Source organism: Pristiophorus japonicus, chromosome 15, assembly GCF_044704955.1.
Source record: "Pristiophorus japonicus isolate sPriJap1 chromosome 15, sPriJap1.hap1, whole genome shotgun sequence".
NCBI classification, from domain to species: Eukaryota; Metazoa; Chordata; class Chondrichthyes; family Pristiophoridae; genus Pristiophorus; species Pristiophorus japonicus.
The window spans coordinates 129,845,747-129,865,493 of NC_091991.1; the positions used below are offsets into that span (position 1 = coordinate 129,845,747).

Consider the following 19,747-nt stretch of genomic DNA (forward strand, 5'->3'; position numbering starts at 1 on the left):
TGGCAGCGGGGAGATCGACCTGGACGGTAAACTGAGGTTGGGGGTTGGGGGATAGGCAGTGGACCCTTGCAGCACAAGATTTTAGGGCTTTAGAGGTAGGTGAAATATTTTGGGGGGTCAAAGTTAGGGCTAGAGGGGGCTTAGACAGTGAGGGGGAACGTTTAAGGGAGAAAGAGGTGGAGGATAGCAGCAGATGGTCAGAAGAAGGTTTTTCAGTGAGAGCTCCCTAGGGAGCTGCTATCCCATCCGCCACCTTGGGCAACTAGACTCATACAGCGGAGCATGGTCTCCAGTCGTCTTAGAGCCCCTTGCCACTGGACCCAGACCTTGCTCTGCTAAGCCCGTGTGGTAGCCAGTGTGCAACAGCCACCCCATGTTAAAAGAACTCACGCACAGGTATCTTCCACCCTTCAAAATGAAGTTCGGGACCTGGAACTCCAGGACCCTCATGTACATGGACAATTCTCGCACTAGGGGATCCCCACTATACTTTATTGATCCGAATTGAATGTTGGAAAACCTGAAGTTCTCAACACGGAGATCGCGAGATCATTGTGCGAAGTTTACTTCGGGGCCAACGGCGAATGCCTTTGCTTCATGACTGACCGCAATTTCCGGGCCAATGTCTTGCTGACCGCAAATGTGAGCCAAAACTCTCAGCCACAAAGTGCTCAAGATGCACAGCAGGCCCTGGGTTACATGAACACCCCGACATTAACTTATATTGCCTGAAGAATTATTATCCACAGTTTGTGTTTCTTTCAGATCAATATGTTAAAACGTATATTAGCATGTCATTGTTGTTGAATACTTCAATGGAGGTGTTAGCCCATTTAACTTCAATGAATTATTGCCTCTATTAAAATTGTGAACAGACGATTTCCATTAACTGGACGGCACTGAAGGGCATATGACCCAGTGTGGCAGTACTCCGAAAGAATTCTCCACTTGATTATTTCTCCACACTCTTTCAAAATTAGTCATCTTTCCCTTAGTGTGCATTATGTCTGTAGACCAACATTATAAACTTCCTTATTTCATGTATGTGAAAAGAACACATTTCCTTATTTTTCCTTACCCAAATCCCTAATGTTTTTTTCTGGAGCTAAACATACCTTTTTAGTATTTAAAACCAGCCTCCTGACCCTAGTGTCTTATTTCCATAAAGGGGAGGGTGTAGGCCGTGGCTGGAGATCTGCACCAGAGATCAGAGTGTTGGGATCTGTAGTGAATGAAGTACAGAGAGCTCGCTGGGTTTGATCAGTGAATGGGAGACGGTCCAAGTGCTATCACAATGATTAGATGGAGTGTGTGTGTAGTCCTGTCTGTCGCCGTGATCTTAGAAGCAGCTGTTCCCCCGACACAAATTCAAATTAGCCAAGGTAAGACAAACGTTCTGTAAGCATACTTATATTGTTAAGAATTCAAAAAAAGAGGGACTAATTCAATGACTTTGTCAAGTACACAAACATGTCAGACTTTTTGGGGTCTACAGTATTGCAATGCTACGTTTTAGATAAAAGATTGTAACGGTGTTTATGTGCTTTTTGCTTTTTTCGCTGTTAATTTCGCGTCAAAATCGGACAATAGATTGGGCATAACCCCCGACTCGGACATGTACAACTTGTAACATTTTTCTTAATTAACAAGCTTATTGAAATAGCGAATGAAGATTTAGCCTGTAAAATATCGCAGAGCGCATACTGTTTGCAACCGAACATATTAGTGCCAGTAATCAGGTATAAATGTCAATGTAACATCCCCCCCTGGAATTTAGCACATTGGGCACAACATTCCGGCTTGATTGGAAACTTCACAAGCTTCGAGTTGTCAGTTTCACTCTCTGTCCGGCACTTTGTTCCTGATTATTGTGTGGGGAAGGCGCTGCAGACGGCACAGAGGAGTAACAGCACTACGAGTTGGACCATCTTCATTATTTGTTAAAAACTTTAACACTGGAGAAAGCACTGTACTGCATTGGACTACATCATCAAAAGCCATAGGCTTCAGTATAACAATCAAAAGTTATCGGGAGACTATGGTCCACTGACTGATGGTGTAAGCATGGCCTCCCCGAAAAAAGAGATGATCTTACTGTCCTGGCACAACGGTTACTTATTATTTGCAAAACCAGTTACTGCTTAATTTCTAATACTAAAGCTAAACACTGTAGATGCTGGAAATCTGAAATAAACAGAAAAAAATGGAAATACTCAGCAGGTCAAGCAGCATCTGTGGAGAGAGAAACAGCTTCAGGCCGATGACTCTTTTTCAGAACTGGATGTACCAGACTTTTAAGCAAGTCTAGGGTCAGGGAACGAGGGAGGAAAGAACAAAAGGGAAGGTCTGTGATAGGGTGGAAGGCAGGAGAGATTAAAAGACAAGAGGGATGATGGTGCAAAGCACAAGGAGATGTTAATGGGACAAGTTAAGAAACAAAAGATGAGTCTAGATAGGGTGTAAATGGGAATGGCAGAATCATCGACAGCTGCCATGGGAAAACAGGAGACAGTTGCCAAGGGAGATGTGGCTGTGAACACGAGTTGTGATAGATCCCTGATCAAACACAAGAAGGGAAGCAGAAAGCAATAATGATGAACAAGGTAAAAGAGACAAACAGAATTCCCATTGGGGAGAAGAGCAGAACTTCTTCAAGGTGGGCATTTCTAGAAGAAAAGTGGCAGTAAATTAAACACCAATACAAAATACTGTGGATGCTGGAAATCCGAAATAAAATCCTGGAAATACTCAGCAGGTCAGGCAGAATCTGTGGAGAGAGAAACAGAGCTAACAAATTATTCCTTTCACACTCATCACCATTGCGGGTGGTACCCTTATATATCACCATTCACTGCAACTCACTAAGCCACTTCCAAAGCTGCACACAAATCTGTGCAAGAATGCAAAGTGTTGAACATAAAGATTTTTATTTTGACACCACGTTAACAGAAACTTTACATAAACATTGGATAAAACACCAAAGTGGCCCCTCTTGTATATTGTTAGTTGGTATGATTGCACTAGGACAAAGGTGAGTGTGAAGGGTGGCTAGTGAGATGGGGATGTGATAATGTAAAAAGAGAGGTATGTGTGGAGGTGCAAGATAAGTTGGTGTGATTAAGGATGTGCTGGAGTAGGGTAGGGAAGGCAGAGTGATGAGGATGTGATGAGTGGCACAGCAGAATGAGGTTGAATGTGGCTTTACAGTAACGTTTCGTGATCTACTGAGACCATTGGAACATTTGTGGCACTGCAGCCAGGTCCTCCTGACCACATCCCTGCTTGTGACCTCTTCTGAAATCTGCAACCAGGCTGATTGGTCTCCTGGGGAGGTCTCTTCCATCTATCGAAAGGGAAGAGACCTTCTTGCATGCTCTGATTCTCTCCATAAGCATATGGAGGGAGTCATCAGAGAACCTGGTGCAGCTCTCGCGAGGCCTCTGTGTTGTCAGTGTTTGTAACATTTCAATGCTGTTGTGTGTACTGACAGCACTATGTTAGATTAAACTTCAAATCTATGGTCCCTTTAAATATCTTGGAATCATGAATGACGTCACCAGACCCGCTCCATTTCATTGGGCCGGGTAATGCGCTGGGTGGGTTGAATAGGCCTCATTAAGGTAAGTTCGTTTTCAGTAGCGGGATGGAGCCAGCAGCCGGGTTACGACCCGCCACGGACACCACCTGCACCAGGTAGGCAACATTCTGGCCAATGGATTTAATATGTTAAAAATGCTAATGGAGAGAATAATGGGACTTATTGTAGACAAATCTTCAGGACCTGATGGTTTCCACCCCTGAGTTTTAAAATAAGTAGGTGAGGAAATTGCACATGTGTTGATCATAATCTTCCAAAGCTCCCTAGATTCAGGAAATGTACCTTTTTGCATTGCAAAATTGCAAATATCACTGCATTATTTAAGAAGTAAGGGAGGAAGAAACCAGATAACTGCAGACACATCCGTTTAACATCAGTTGTGAGGGAAATATTGGAATGTATCATCAGAGACAAAATGACTGAGCACTTGGATAAGTATTATCTGATCAAAGAGATTAAGCATGGATTTGTGAAGGGCAGGTCATGTCTGACTAATCTCATTGAATTTTTTCAGAAGGTCACCAGGAAAGTATCTATTAATGTTGTCTTTCAGCATGGACTTTCAGGAGGCTTTTGATAAAGTTATGCATAAGAGATTATTAACATAATTGAAAGTGCACAGAATTCAAGGTAACCTTTTGACATGGTTTGGTAATTGTTTGAGAGATAGGAGACAGAGCGGAGGAACAAAGGAACATTCACTGATTAGCGGGACATGATAAATGGTGTTCCGATGGATCTGTACTGGAGCCTCTGCTTCTCACCATATATATAAGTGACTTGAATGAAGAAATAAAGAGTTGTACATCCAAGTGTGCAGACAGCACTAAATTAGGAGGCACAGTAAGCCGTGTAGATGGGAAGAGGAAGTTGCAAAGAGACATAGACAGATTCAGTGATTAGCAACAAACTATGGCAGCTGGAGTTCAATGTGGGGAGTGTGAGGGCATCTACTTTGCATCCAAGAAAGACAAATAAAGATATTTTCTTAATTGAGACTTAAGAGCTGTGGCGGAGCAAAGCGATTAAGGTGTACATGTGCACAGATCACTAAAAGCTAGTACACCGGTACAAAGCGTAATTAAAAAGGATAATGGGATGTTGGCCTTTATCTCAAGTGGGGCTGGAATACAAAAGTGAGGAAGTGATGCTTCAATTCACGGAATTTTAGGAAGGATATTGTGACCTTGGAGGGGGTATAGTGCAGATTTATCAGAATAATGCCATGGCTTAAAGGGCTAAATTATGAGGACTGGTGCCATAAACATGGTCCGCATTCCCTTGAGTTTAGAAATGTGAGAGATGACCTAATAGTGGTGTTTAAAATGATAAAAAGGATTCAATAGGGTAGATACAGAGAAACTGTTTCATCTGGTGGGGAAATCCAGGGGGCATAATCTTAAAATGAGAGTTAAGCCATATACAAGTGAAATCAGAAAGCACTTTTTTCACACAAAGAATAGTGTAAATCTGAAACTGTCTCCTCAAAAGGCAGTGGGTCAATTGAAAAGCTCAAGACTGAGAGCAATAGATTTTTGTTAAGTAAGGGTTTGAAAGGTGATGGAGCAAAGGTGGTTAAATAGAGTTGAGGTACAGATCATCCATATTGATGAGGCCACACCTTGAGTACTGCATACAGTTTTGGTCTCCTTATTTAAGGAAGGATATACTTGCATTGGGGGCAGTTCAGAGAAGGTTCACGAGGTTGATTCCAGAGATGAAGGGTTTGACTTATGAAGAAAGGTTGAGCAGGTTGGACCTATATTCATTGGCGTTTGGAAGAATGAGAGGTGATCTTATTGAAACATATAAGATACTGAGGGGGCTCGACAAGGTAGATGCAGAGAGGATATTTCCACTCATGTGGGAATCTAGAACTAGGGGGCATAGTTTCAGAATAAGGGGTCGCCCATTTAAAACTGATGAGGAGGAATTTCTTCTCTCAGAGGGTTGTAAATTGTGGAATTCTCTGCCCCAGAGAGCTGTGGAGGCTGGGTCATTGAATATATTTAAGGCGGAGATAGACAGATTTTTGAGTGGTAAGAGAGTACAGGGTTGTGGGGAGCGGGCAGGGAAGTGGAGCTGAGCCCATGATCAGATCAGCCATGATCTTATTGAATGGCGGAGCAGGCTCGAAGGGCCAAATGGCCTACTCCTGCTCCTATTTCTTATGTTCTTATGATCTACTTGAATGGCGGAACAAGCTCACGATGCTAAATGAACTACTCCTGTTCCTGCATTGCTACGTAACCTTAGGGTTCACTTCAGTCGTAACAATCTCATGTGCAAATGGCCCGTATTTTGAAGTTTGTCGACATAGATTGTTATGTTTTGACTAACAGAGGAAAAGGTGGTAATCGTTTCAATTCATATTGAACATTTATACTGAATTTAGTGGTGACCTGTCTTTTCTTTACTTTTATATGTACCTTAGACCTCATTATGAAAACATGGAAAATATCTAAAAGAAAGAAGGACTTGGATTTATATAACGTCTTTCAGCCAATGAAATACTTTTTGAAGTGTAGTCACTGTTGTAATGTTGGAAACGCGACGGATAATTTGCGCATAGCAAGCTCCCACAAACAGCAGTGCAATAATGACAGATAATCTGACTTTTTTGTTATGTTGATTGAAGGATAAATATTGGCCAGGGCACCAGGGATGACTCCCCTGTTCTTCTTTGAAATAGTACCATGGGATCTTTTACGTCCACCTGAGAGAGCAAACGGGACCTCGGTTTAAAAGTCTCATCTGAAAGACGACACCTCTGACAGTGCAGCACTCCCTCAGTACTACAGAAGTTTGCGTGTCTACATCAGAGACAGGAATTGAATGTATTTAAAGAAAATTTTGAGTTCAAGTCTCTGGAATGTACAAACTGATGTGACTGTAGTCATGAAGACAACTGGGGCCTAAATTCAGGTCCGCCCGAAACGGGTCGCATCTACTGCTTTTGAAGTGTTTTTTCCACCACTGTGGATGAGGTGGCCTCATTCGCGAAATTCAGCTCTCTGGCAATTTTTTTGGAGTGGGCCAGAAGCCAGTCATAATGGGGGCAGAAGTGTGGCAGTGAGCACTCTAGAGGGGTGGAAGTGGAGGCGGGACAGAGTCTCCGCTGCTGTCAGTCATCAGCCTAGCACTGCTGACATCATGATGCATGTGCGTCACCACACTCTCCCCTTCACTTAAAGAGGAGAGCCTTCGCCATTTTAAAACTTCAGTCCACTCAGCCATCAGGAGGGTTTTGGCCGGGCCAGCGGCCTGGCACCCAAGAGGGGGTACCAGGCTGCCTCACACTGAAAACACAGTGCACCAACACAAAAAGCTGTCGGGGGCACTGTGTGGCAGGACGAAGATTTTTACAGGTGAATTTATATGGAGGTGCAGGAGATCGGCAGTGCACGCTTTGATAGGAGGGGTGGGCAGCAGCGGGGTGGAAGTGGGGATCCCCCACCCCCCGAGATGAAATTCGCTGTCGGTGGTCACTCAACTCCGCTGCTTGACCGCAGCTTTCCAGTGGTAAGAGACCTTTTCGGGAGGCTGAATTTTGGTGCAAGCATTTCACTGAGTTGGTCCCTCAAAATATTTTTTAATAATTTAAACTTCTTCACCTGTTGGAATCAGTGACAACACTTGAAAAAAAGTGCTTTATTGGTTGTATAGCCATTTGGGATGTATTGAGGTCAAGAAAGGCGCCATATATAAAAATGCACATTTTTCTTTCTTGTTTCTCACTTGCCACTGCTGAGTAGTTGATCAGAGTCAGAATGATGTAGCTGCAGGACTCATGGCCAATTATTGAGTAACAACTTGATAATGACTTAAACAGAAAATACATCAGAATCATGTTCAGAAAGAACACACAATCCCTGTGAACTAAACCAGAATAAGTTTTATTCAAAGAGACGATGCTGACAGCCAGTGTCTTTTCCCTTGCTGCAGATCATTGAGCAGAGAGGAATGGCTTCTCGAATTGACTGCCATTGTGTGAGGCTCTGTGATGGGCATGTGCAAATGCAAATCGAGACTGGGGACACCAGGAACAAATACACAGGGAAGCTAGGGAGACAAATGCTTGTTTTAAAAAAAGAGTTTTCAATTTGTTAAAATGAAAGGTGGAACAATTTGTTAAAATGAGGGTGGGTCCATTTTTCTCATGGATGTGTTCCTTTTGAGGAAGTCTAATGTATTGGAAATGGAGTAGGGCAATGTATTTGTATATTATCCTTTCACCTCTGGGACCTTGGTTCAAATCCAACCTATACAGATGGGGATTTGCTCTATTAACTTATAGGACTTATGTAAAAAGAGACGTTGATAGGCCTGGGGCCAGACCATGCAAGTGATTTGGCACAAATTGACATTAAATTAGCAATCTCACTTTCATGAGTGGTATTATTTCTTCGTAGGATGATTGGTGTTGGAAATGGGGAAACTATCACACGTGTAATGGGGCAAGTGTACTTGCTAACGCTTGTATCAAGGGTTATAATCCCGAGTGGTGACTTACTTGAGGGCTATCTACCATAAAGGAAATCCATGTAGTTAATATTTGAAACATTTATATTTTTTTCCTGTTTAAATCTAAAAAGCTGAAGCAAGCCCAGGACCCAGTGATCAATTAGACCCGCAGACCAGAATTTAATGGTTAAAACAAGTGAGGTTTATTCACCCGCACCATTTGGATCTTCAAGTGCAGCGATGAATCAAGCGGTAACAAGAATTACTCTCTAACATAGCTCTTCTCATTCTCAGTTCCTTCCTCTTGAAACTCCTCAACTGAACTTTTTCCCTGCCTTTTATCCTTACAGGCTGGGAGTTGTTCCTGATTAAAGGCAATTAAGGTCAATGATTTCTTAAAGCTGTGATCATATTGAATGGTGATGCAGGCTCGAAGGGCCGAATGGCCTACTCCTGCATCTATTTTCTAAATGCTGAGGAAGAACACCAATTCTAATGGGTAAACAGCAGCAAGAGACATTTAAAGGATAGAACGCTTTCAAGGAAGAAAAAAACATTAGCACAGTTGCCATGTAATTATGTAGAACGTAACACAGGCCTTGTTATTTGTGGGATCATGAAACAAATATATAAAGAAAGAAAGAAAGATTTGGATTTATATAGCGCCTTTCATAACTACCGGACATCTCAAAGCGCTTTACAGCCAATGAAGTACTTTCGGAGTGTAGTCATTGTTGTAACGTAGGAATGATGTACATTGCCGATGGGAATGTTGTAGGAAATATATATATATATATTCAGCAGAACACTAGGATTAATGCAAGTTGAATTCTAGTTTCAGTCATAACATTCCTGACGACAAGGGTGTCAGCCTTGGCTCAGTGGAGGCCCTCTCAACTTTGAGTCAGGTAGTCATGAGTTCAATCTCCACTCCAGGAATTGGGTCCCTAATCCAGGCTCTGGGGGCGGAGAGAGGGGGCGATAATCATCATCATCATCATCATCATCATCATCATCATAGGCGGTCCCTCAAAACGAGGATGACTTGCTTCCACGCCAAAAAAGGATGAGTTCACAGGTGTTTCAATGAAGGACCCGAACCACATCCTCAAGGGTGGAAGATGTCTGTGCATGGATTTTTTTAACGTGTGGTGGCCGTTGCACACCAGCCAACACACGGGCTTGACAGAGCTAGGTCTTGGTCCAGCGGCAAGGATTACCCAAGACAACTGGAGACCTGCTCTGCTGCATGGACCTAGTGCGCACATATATCGCAGTGTGGGCTGGCCCGTGCTGCCCCTGGGCCCCGATCACACCCCTCGACAATCTCTCGCCGCTCCTTCGCCCCGACCTTGCCGCCCCTGCTGTATCTGCCCACGCTTTAATCACCAACGTGGACCTTGCTGACGTCAGTGTTCGCTGCCATCACCCTCCTGCACCAGCTCGTGCTGCTCCCTGCAGGTCGGGGCCATAAAATGAGCAGCATGGAGGCCTCAAGCTGTGTGAGAACACCAGCGGCAGGTCGGGGTGATAATGGGGCACGAATGGCTACCGACCGGGCATGCAAAATTACTAACGCCCGCGAACTTCCCTGCCGGGTTGGCGCTGCTGCTGAAACTTACTGCCTCGATCTCCTGCACCCTGGAGATCATGACGTCATCCGATGCGCAGCGCCCTGTTATCGCCCCGGATATAAAATTCGCTTCCGCCCCCTGCAGCCTCGCCGGGCGTCCATAATGGCAGCCGCAGGAGGCATTGTGATCTCGACTGGCCGCTTGAAGAGCGCTAATTAAAGGCATTGGTGGTCAGGTAGGCTAAAATTTGATTATCTCCCCAGTGGCCAGTTTTAAAAAAACATTTCCAGGCCGAGATTGATCAGCCCTGCACTCTCTTAGAGCTGGGGCTGCTCTGTGCGTATCACAGGCGCCGTCGATAACCATTCTCAGCCTTAGGCTTCAATGACCGCAGCATTTGCCCTTCCCTTTAAGGAAGGAAAGGAACCTGTAAGACTGGCAGCGCTGCACGGAACATTGGTCATCGCTCCATTGCTACCGCCCCTCTCGTTCCCTTTAGCACTCCAAGGGAAGTGGTAATGGTTGATTTAGCACTCCACTTCCCTCTTGGAGTGCTAAACCGGAAGTTCCCGTCGGTATCATTTGTGTAGCGCCCAGTGCTCCTTTTGCACTTCCACAAAAGATATTGCCCCAAACGGGGCCAGAGGGGGTTGCTGGAAGACTGAAGGGGATCAGGGGTCAGAAGGGGGAGGTTGGAAAGCCGGAGGGGGGGATCGGAGGCTAGAGCGGGGGATCAGGGTCCTTGTGAGGAGGTAGGGGTGGTTGGAGGCCTCATGGGGAGGTCAGGAGGATGCCAGGGGGAGATCGGGGTAGATCTGAGGTCTTGGGGCAGAGGGGGTTGGATGCCTCTTCTGGGGAGTCGGTAGCCCGGGGCGGGGGGATCAGGAACAGATCGGAGGCCTTGTTGGGAGCTCAGAAGGGTCAAGGGGCGCCGGGGGGGATCTGATCATCCAACGCCAACCCACCCATTTTTTGGGGTTAAAATTCCCCTCATGGTGCCCGAATGGGGGTCATAACTGCCAGCGTGGAGCCTCACAAACCACTATGCCAACTTGTAGTCAACCTAAGATGTCAAATTCCATGTTTATTATGTAGGATTCTGGGACTTTTACCAATGTTTCAGGGATCATATTCCACAGTTATGTCCATTTTTATAGAGTTAGTCAAATTCTGTTTGTATTACACAGGATTTTTTCAAGTGTTTTGGGGATTCAATTCTGGGATTCTATCCATTTTTCATGCAAACTGTAAATCTTTGGTCTTGGCTAAAATTTGAATGGTCTATCTTTAGTTCTCCTGTGTATATATCACAAATACCCATGTAAGGTAGTCACCATCACTATATGGTACATTTTTTTCCCCAAAAACTTTGCTATCCTGAGAAAAGCCAGATTACATGTCAGCAATGGCAACGGGAAGCTCTTTATCAATACAAATGAATGCCTCCTTACATTCCAGGGTTAATTACATGAACAAATAAGATAACGACCTGTAACCACCACTAAAGATAAATCTCCATTTGTGGACAAACATACTCAGCAGATCACACCCTTACAGCAGCTGTCTCGCTGCCCTGGTGTGAAACCCTCTCCCAGCCAGCTGCAGTTTTCTTGCCTAACCCACAATTAATGTTCCAGTTAAAAATCAAGGGCGAGAAATTCCCCAGTGCCCCGTTTGGGGGCGGTAATCCAGTTGGGGAGGGACTTCCTGCACCCAGTGCGGAAGTCCCACCCCGGCCGCGAAATTGGGGTTAGCGTCCCTCACATGAAGTGGAGCGCAATGTCGCGTACTCCACTTCCTGTTGGGGCGGTATCCGTAGTGCTACTCGGGCGGGATCGGCAGCCGCGTAGCGTTGACCCATTTCAACACCCCTCTGCTTCCATTAAAGGGGAGGGCCGCTGCGCACTCTGATGGCCACAACGGGGCCACTAAGCTAGGGTAGTGCCATGGCCGCAGTCCGGCACCCAAACGGCGTGCTGGGCTGCACGATGGCGGCCCGGACCACGTCCTAGAGCAGGACGAGCAGTGAGTTAGCCAAAATGGCGGCACGCAGTGCAGCGCACCTTCCTTTTAACTTCCGCCCCGGGAGCGGAGGTCAGCCCGGTTCGTGACCCGCGAGGCTGGTGCTGACACCGCTCGCGGGCGCTAGCCAATTTCCACCGCGGGGCTGAAATGGGTCGCTACAGGGCACTAAGAGATCGCCGCACACTGCTATGATGTCATCGCCGGTCGTGTGGCGGCCCAGGCTGCTACTAGCAGGGCGTGACACTACCATGTTAGCGCCTTCGCTAACTCCCACACAATTTTGCGGGAGCCAGTAGCCTCCCCAACCCCCTGGGCGAAAACAGGTTCGCATCCCGTTTGCGACTCCTGAAGGCGCTAATGGGAGATGCACAACTGGGGCATTTCGTTTCTCCCCACCCCCCCACAAAGCATTTTGAAAAGGAATACTGGATCTTTTAGAAAAGTATGAACTATGTTCATAAAATTCCCTCTGAGTAAAATTACATGAAAAAAACGTGTAATAACCTTTTACCAGAAACACGAGTGCCTTCTTACATTTAGTTCCAAAGACAATGTGCCCAAGTTAACCCTGTTTCAGGCTATTTGCAATCAACTTGAAGCATCATTGCGGGGGAATTTTAACCCCACAAAAAATGGGTGGGTTGGGGCTGGGTGGGAGGTTAAACAGTTTAAAACCTGAATCCCGATACCAACCTGTCTCCAACACGCCCACTTCCGTTTTTAATGGAGGCGAGATGGGGATGTGGGGACGCAACCTGCTCCCAGGAGGCGGGTATCTATTTAAATATTATAATGAGGCTCCATGCCTCATGGTGATCCACCATTACAAATTTAACTCTGTCTGGCCGTGCTTCTCCGGCATTGGTAACCCTCCAGCTAAATAGAAGCAAGGAATGCTGGATCTGAGAGTTCATCATCATAGGCAGTCCCTCGAAGACTTGTTTCCACTTTAAAAGTGAGTTCTCAGGTACAGTCCAATACGGGAATTACAGTCTCTGTCTCAGGTCGGACAGACAGTGGTTGAAGGAAAGGGTGGATGGGGAGCCTGGTTTGCCGCATGCTCCTTCCGCTGCCTGCGCTTGTTTTCTGCATGCTCTCGGCGACGAGACTCAAAGTGCTCAACGCCTTCCTGGATGCTCTTCTTCCACTTCGGGTGTCGGTGGGGATGTTGCATTTTATCAAGGAGGCTTTGAGGGTGTCCTTTCCTCTGCACACCTGGGGCTCACTTGCCGTGCCAGAGTTCCGTGTAAAGCACTTGCTTTGGGAGTCTTGTGTCAGGCATGCAGACAATGTGGCCCGTCCAACGGAGCTGCTCAAGTGTGGTCAGTGCTTCAATGCTGGGGCCTGATTGAGAACACTGATGTTGGTGCGTCTAACCTCCCAGGGGATTTGCAGGATCTTGCGGAGACATCGTTGGTGATATTTCTCCAGCGATTTGAGGTGTCTGCTGTATATGGTCCACATCTCTGAGCCATACAGGAGGGCGGGTATCACTACAGTCCTGTAGACCATAAGTTTGGTGCCAGATTTGAGGGCCTGATCCTCGAACCCTCTCTTTCTCAGGTGACCGAAGGCTGCTCTGGCGCACTGGAGGCGGTGATGGACCTTGTCGTCGATGTCTGCCCTTGCTGATAATAGGCTCCCGAGGTATGGAAAGTGACCCACTTACCTGCTGGATCCAGCATCCCTCCCTCACCAACCCCCCGTGATCGAAGACCCACCGTTGACCTTTTACATCTCTCCCCCCTCCCCCCAGGCCTCCGACCGCCCCCCCACCACATGGCCTCCGACCTCCCTCCACCCCACCGGCAAGGCCTCCGGTCTCTGATCCCCCTTCTGGTCTTTGGTCCTTGGTATCGCCCCCTGAATACCCCTCTTCTTCCGGCCTTCCGACTTTCCCCTCCCACCCCAATCCTCCTCTGGCCTCCCCCCTCTGAACCCAATCCTCCTCTGGCCTCTGACCCTGCCCCCCTCCACACCTCCCGATCCCTCCCTCCCTCCTCTCTGCGGCCTAGTGCTGCAGGCCTACCAGCCTGACAGCTAGCCAGCCTCTCCATCTGGCTAACTGGGTGGGAATCAATGCTTTGACATTCTAATCAGGTCCTGCCATTAAATTCGACAGGGCCTGCGGAAAACCCATTCTCCTGGGTTTCCCGACTGCTTTCCAGCACCCCCACCTCACGCTCCCTACACGCCTCCAAATTAACATTCCAGCCATTATGGCAACTTTTAATTATAACTATTTAAATATATATATATATCGAACTCACTCATTTCATATATTTGTCTGCCATAGATGCCTTCTCAGGTTTAGGAGCATCAGTCACTCCTGTAAGCCGTATTTGCATTTTGCGTCAATGGGACTTCACTCATCCTGCTCTATATATTCTTGCATGATGGCGTAAGCCAGGGTGTAACAATAGTACTTCCTTGTGACCTGATATTTATGACTTTCGCCTATGTCCTTCTTCAAACTCTTTGATGGGTAAAGCCAACGCTTGGCTAGACAAAGCTTGATACAAATCGATAATCTGCCACATTAAGGTGAAGATACAGAACAGCGGTTATGATCAGACTCAATTAATTCAATCCGTGAAACTTACCTTTGTGCAATATTACAAAATAAATAATACACTATGCTATCTCACACCTGTGGGTCAGCTTATCTGACTTAAACAAGATAGCTTCTAATCATCCCCCAGCATTTCTAACCTTTTTACCTCAGTGGCTATGAGGAAAGATTGGAGATGTTGGGTCTGTTTTTGAAAGGGTGGTAGAGGCAGAAAGCCTCACCACATTTAAAAAATACTTGGACGTGCACTTAAAGTGCCTTAACCTACAGGGCTATGGACCAAGACTTGAAAGTGGGATTAGGCGGGATAGCTCTTTGTTGGCCGGTGCGAACACGATGGGCCGAAATGGCCTCCTTGCGTGCTGTAAATTTCTATGATTCTATGAAAGCCGTCCCAACTTTCTCTTTAGCAAACCTGACTGCCTGTGCAGCGTCCTGTTTCAAATAGCACCATTTGCCAACCTGTGTCCCAGTCTCTCTCATCTCCCTCCATTCACCCAGAAAAGGATCAAAGAATTTCCAATGCCATGGATGTGAGATGTTTAACAATGGCCAAGATAGTGTAATGAATTGCTTATTATTTACAATCTATTAGGAGACAACATCTGTGCTAGTTCATTAGCATCTTAACTGTCTATCTTCCAAGCCTTTTATTAACTGGTCTGAATGTGCCTGTGGCAGAAAAGTTGACGTTTAGTATTTTCTTACAGTTTGGGTTATAATATTTTTATTTTAAAAATCCAGCCTCTAACCTGGTGGATCAGTTCATTTTTTATCGATAAGGCCCAGTTTGTTCACTGTCTCTGGAATATGTTACAATTTGTGTTGCTTTTGTTCAGAACATTATATTTTGTATCTCTGAACGTGTAAGAGCATGGAATTAATTTTAAATCTGAGTATTTATTATCTCCAACTTTTGGTTTGCTTTGAAAATACCTGAGTCAGCTTGTGTATCATGTGGGTATGGTAGCCAGTGTATCATGTGGGTATGGTAGCCTAATGGTTCTGGTACCAGACCAGTAACCTAGAGGTTCTCTGTTCAAATCCTACCAAGTTGTGAATTCAATAAACGAGCTAATTTCTGTGCTAGCACCAGAAAATGTGGCAGCATTCCAACTACTGGTTCACTAATGTAATTCAGGAAAGGGAACCACCCATTTGTTCTGGCCCACCTGTATCTCTAGTCTCCTATCCTCTGCATAACAAACACTGCCTACTTCCACCTCCATAACATCACCTGCCTCAGCCCATCTGCTGCTGAAACCCTCAGCCGTGCCTTTGTTACACTCCAGTCTTACCTATAGCAATCTCATTCTGCGCCCTCTGCAAACTTCGGCTCATCCAAAACTCTGCTGCTCGTATCCTATCCCTGAACCAAGTCTTGCTTGCCCATCACCTCTATTCTCGCTGACCTACATTGGCTCTTGGTCCCTCAATGTCTTAAATTTAAAATTCTTATTCTCATCTTTAAATCCCTTCATGGCCTTGCCCTTCCCTATTTCTGTAACCTATGGCAGCCCCATAACCCTCTCTGTTATTCTGACTCTGGCCTTTTGTGCCTCTCTTCCCTTCACCCCACCCTTGATAGCTCACCCCACCTTTTTGACCAAGTTTTCCGTCACCCATTCTGATACCTCATTCTAGCTTGGTGTCCATTTTCAAATGTTTTCTCTGTTAGTCGCTATATAAATGCAAGTTATTATTGTTGTTGTCCCATATTACATGGCTGATTCTTAAAGCCCCAAGAGCAAAGAGGGAGTAGCAATAAATATTGTGTTGCCACATCCCAACAACACATTTAAAATATCTACTCATTAAATGACTTCAGTGGCAAATAAGAATTGTTTTTAATCACACTTACCTGACCCCATGTCTAACTGAGGTAGAAAGAGACCTTGGGCCCGAACTTGGTGGCCTTACCGCCGGCTGCCGCCGAGGTTTTTGGGTGGTTTCCCCTCAGTGCCAGTTTCCTCTGGGCCTCCTGTCAGCGGGAGGGGAGGACCGCTGGGAACCGCCCGCTGATGGCCGCCAGCGCATAAGTGTCCTCCCGCCCGCCGAGCTGGCAGATTCCTCTGGGCGGGAGTCGGTGGCAGCAGGGGGAGGGACTGCTGCCTGAAGGCAGGTCTGACCCCAACGGTAAGTATGAAGACCTGCAAAAAAAGGTTAGTAAACTTGTTTTAGTTTTTTTTTTTGCCATTCATCTGGATGGGGTCCCCTGAATGTTTTCCAGTGGTTTTTCTGTGCAAATTTTTATCTTTATGTTTCCCCCCCCTCCCTGGGCCTGACTCAATCTTCAGCGGCACTTTAGTGAGGATTGCATTTGCCGCCGAGATTGGAAGTTCCTGCCCGCTGCCGCCCAGATTCACGGCGTATGTCGTTTTTTTGCCGCCGGGCGGTCTTTGCAGATCTTTTGGAGGAATCTCCCTGTCAAAGAACCACCAGGCCTCCCGGCAGTCCTTTGGGCGGCACTTGGGCGGGCCTTAGCTTTGACCAAGTTCGGGCCCCAAATAACAAATGATGATACACATTACAGAATATCCATTATAATTGGCCAGGTTTATACTGAAAAGTCAACATGCCTAAATCCCACTCCCCTCCCCCGTATGTTAGAGACGTTAAGATTTCAGTGCAACAATAGTTCTAAATGTAACGGGTATTCTGTTATGTGTCATCTGCCGTATGGATATGCCTGTTAAGCATCGAAAGGGCTAAGGTTATATGAAAGTTTTGTCCAACACTAACAGGTAAATGTGCTTTAGCATATTTCCTCAGGTCTGCAGTCTTCTTTCACATTTGCAGCCGGGTCCTTTGGTTGCTGTAGAGATCAATCAGTCCGCACTTATCTCCTGCCAGATAATCTTGACAGGCATTTTAGACGATTCTTCACCAGAATGGGCACCCTTAAGTACCAATAAGAGCAGCTCTCCTCTGCTGTACTCAGTGCATCAACATCTGCTAATAAGCTGGCATGCTTTCAGTAACCCACCATTACCAGTGGGTAACAGTGTGAATCATTATATCCCTTCCCTTCATCTTACATGAAATGGCAGTTTAATACAGACGAATCATTGATTTCCAATTCAACCTTTTTCTTTCTTTTCTTTCTTCAGAATATAAGAACATAAGAAATAGGAGGAGGAGTAGGCCATTCGGCCCCTCGAGCCTGCTCCTCCATTCAATAAGCTCATGGCTGATCTTTTACCTCAACTCCACTTTCCTGCATTATCCCCATATTCCTTGATTCCCTTAATATTCAAAAATCTATCGGTCTCTATCTTGAATATGCTCAATGACTGAGCATCCACAGCCCTCTGGGGTAGAGAATTCCAAAAATTCACCACCCTCTAAGTGAAGAAGTATCTCCTCATCTCAGTCCTAAATGGCCGACCCGTTATTCTGAGACTGTGATCCCTGGTTCTAGACTCCCCAGCCAGAGGAAACATCCTCCCTGCATCTACCATGTCAAGCCCTGTAATAATTTGGTATGGTTCAATGAGATCACCTCTCATTCTTCTAAACTGTAGCGAATATAGGCCTAGTCTACTCAATCCCTCCTCATAGGACAAACCCTGATCCCAGGAATCAGTCCGGTGAACCTTTGTTGCACTCCCTCTATGGCAAATATATCCTTCCTTAGGTAAGGAAACCAAAATTGTACACAATACTCCAGGTGTCGTCTCACACGGGCCCTACATAATTGCAGTAAGACATCTTATACTCAAATCCTCTTATAATAAAGGCCAACACACCATTTGCTTTCTTAATTGCTAGCTGTACCTGCATGTTAACTTTCAGTGATTTGTGTACAAGGACACCCAGGTCCCTCTGAACAACAACATTTCCCAATCTCTCACTGTTTAAAAAATACTCTGCTTTTCTATTTTTTCTACCAAAGTGGACAACTTCACATTTCTCCACATTATATTCCATTTGCCATGTTCTTACCCACTCACTTAGCCTGTCTATATCCCCTTGAAGTCTCTTTGCATCCTCCTCACAACTTACATTGCCACCTAGCTTTATATTATCAGCAAATTTAGATATATTACACAGTGTATTTTATTTCTAAGTCATCAGTGGAAACCTTAAACAAAAGCTTTGCAGCCTCCCAGGCGCAGCCCATTGTGCAGTGAGAAGGTCACGGGGAGTAATTAATGAGCACTCACCCTCGAGGTTTTGCTCAGAATGGTCGTGCAGAAGCAGTTAGGAGGATGGCCCACTGAATACTGTTACCCATTCCAACCAGAAAATACATCCGTTTAATGCAAATTATTAATGGAATCATAATGGCATGCATCAGTCATATCATGTCAATCATTTTCTAGGGACTAACAGCTTCTTATGCCATTCTTCTTACAGCAGTGACTGATGCCTAGTCAAGTAAAGAGCAATACGGTGGTAAATAAAATGTTCTATTGGGTACATTACGCTGTAGATTTTGACTTCCATTCATTATTCATGTTATTACAGAACTGCCTCTTCGTCTGACTGGAGCCATTCCGGTCTATTCCTGCCCCCTCTTCTGGACAGAATTCAATGGATACTGTTTCCGCTTCTTTCCCGAGACCAAGACATGGGCTGAAGCTGATCTGTATTGTGCTGAATTTTCGAATGGACTCAGATCAGCGAAATTAGCATCTATTCATAGGTAAAAACACCCTGCAGCTGTTTTTTCATTTAGATCGTGACAAATGTTTCAACAAAAACATGTGCAAATTAGGAGTTGAATATAAATTTATTCACTAAGCTTTTACAATTTTTGAAATTTTTTATGCTATCAAATTGAACTCCATTTTTAATGTATTACTATGTTGTCAGGCAATGTAATTTGATGCTTTGAATGTACAGGCAAAAGTTAACAAAGATGTCATCATGTTGGTTAATTTGCGTTAGAACATTTGACATAACTTGGTGAAAAATTATGAAATTCAAATAAGCCTAGAGTTACTTAATTTTGTGTTTCTATTCTAGATACTGAGATTAAACTGCAAATTTTTGATACCAGATATTTTCTAATTTGAGTTGCATAGTTTCCATAAAGTTGCCGGCTACATTTATAATTGGAAATACAATTCTCTATAGAGAAAGACTTAGGGGGCAAAATTGCCCTTTTTTTATAGTCCCATTAGCGCCTCGGGGTCGCTAATGGGGCACAACGGGGTTATCTCCTGGGGAAGGGGTCATTGGTGTCTCTGGGGATATTGCTCTGGAGGTTTCGAGGGGCGTTGTGCTGTTAGCAACGTGCCACATGCTTTGTGCCCTGGGCTGGCACATCATCAGCGATGACATCATCGCCATGCGCGCCGACCCCTTTGTGCCCCACAGGGGAAATTGCCTTATGGGCGGCGAGGATGGGGCCGGCCGATGTCACGGCCAGCTTCACAGGTCGCAAAGCTGGCGATACATCTACTGCCAGGGTGTCCCTGAAAGGGGGGGCCACTTGTGCCATGGGCCGTCATATTTTCCTGTCAGCTGACTCTTCTGTCAGCCCGACAATGGCAGCCGTCGCCTCGA

The 19,747-nt window shown here is 45.5% G+C and overlaps 1 protein-coding gene across 1 annotated transcript in view; it reads left to right on the top strand.

The window, feature by feature from the left end:
* The first annotated feature begins 1,294 nt into the window (after positions 1-1,294).
* clec19a (C-type lectin domain containing 19A) overlaps positions 1,295-19,747 on the top strand; it is a 93,891-nt gene continuing 75,438 nt past the window's right edge. Inside the window, exons 1-2 of the mRNA XM_070901752.1 lie at positions 1,295-1,382; positions 18,704-18,881. Coding sequence (XP_070757853.1) covers positions 1,295-1,382; positions 18,704-18,881 — 266 coding nt within the window. The remainder of the gene's footprint in view (positions 1,383-18,703; positions 18,882-19,747) is intronic.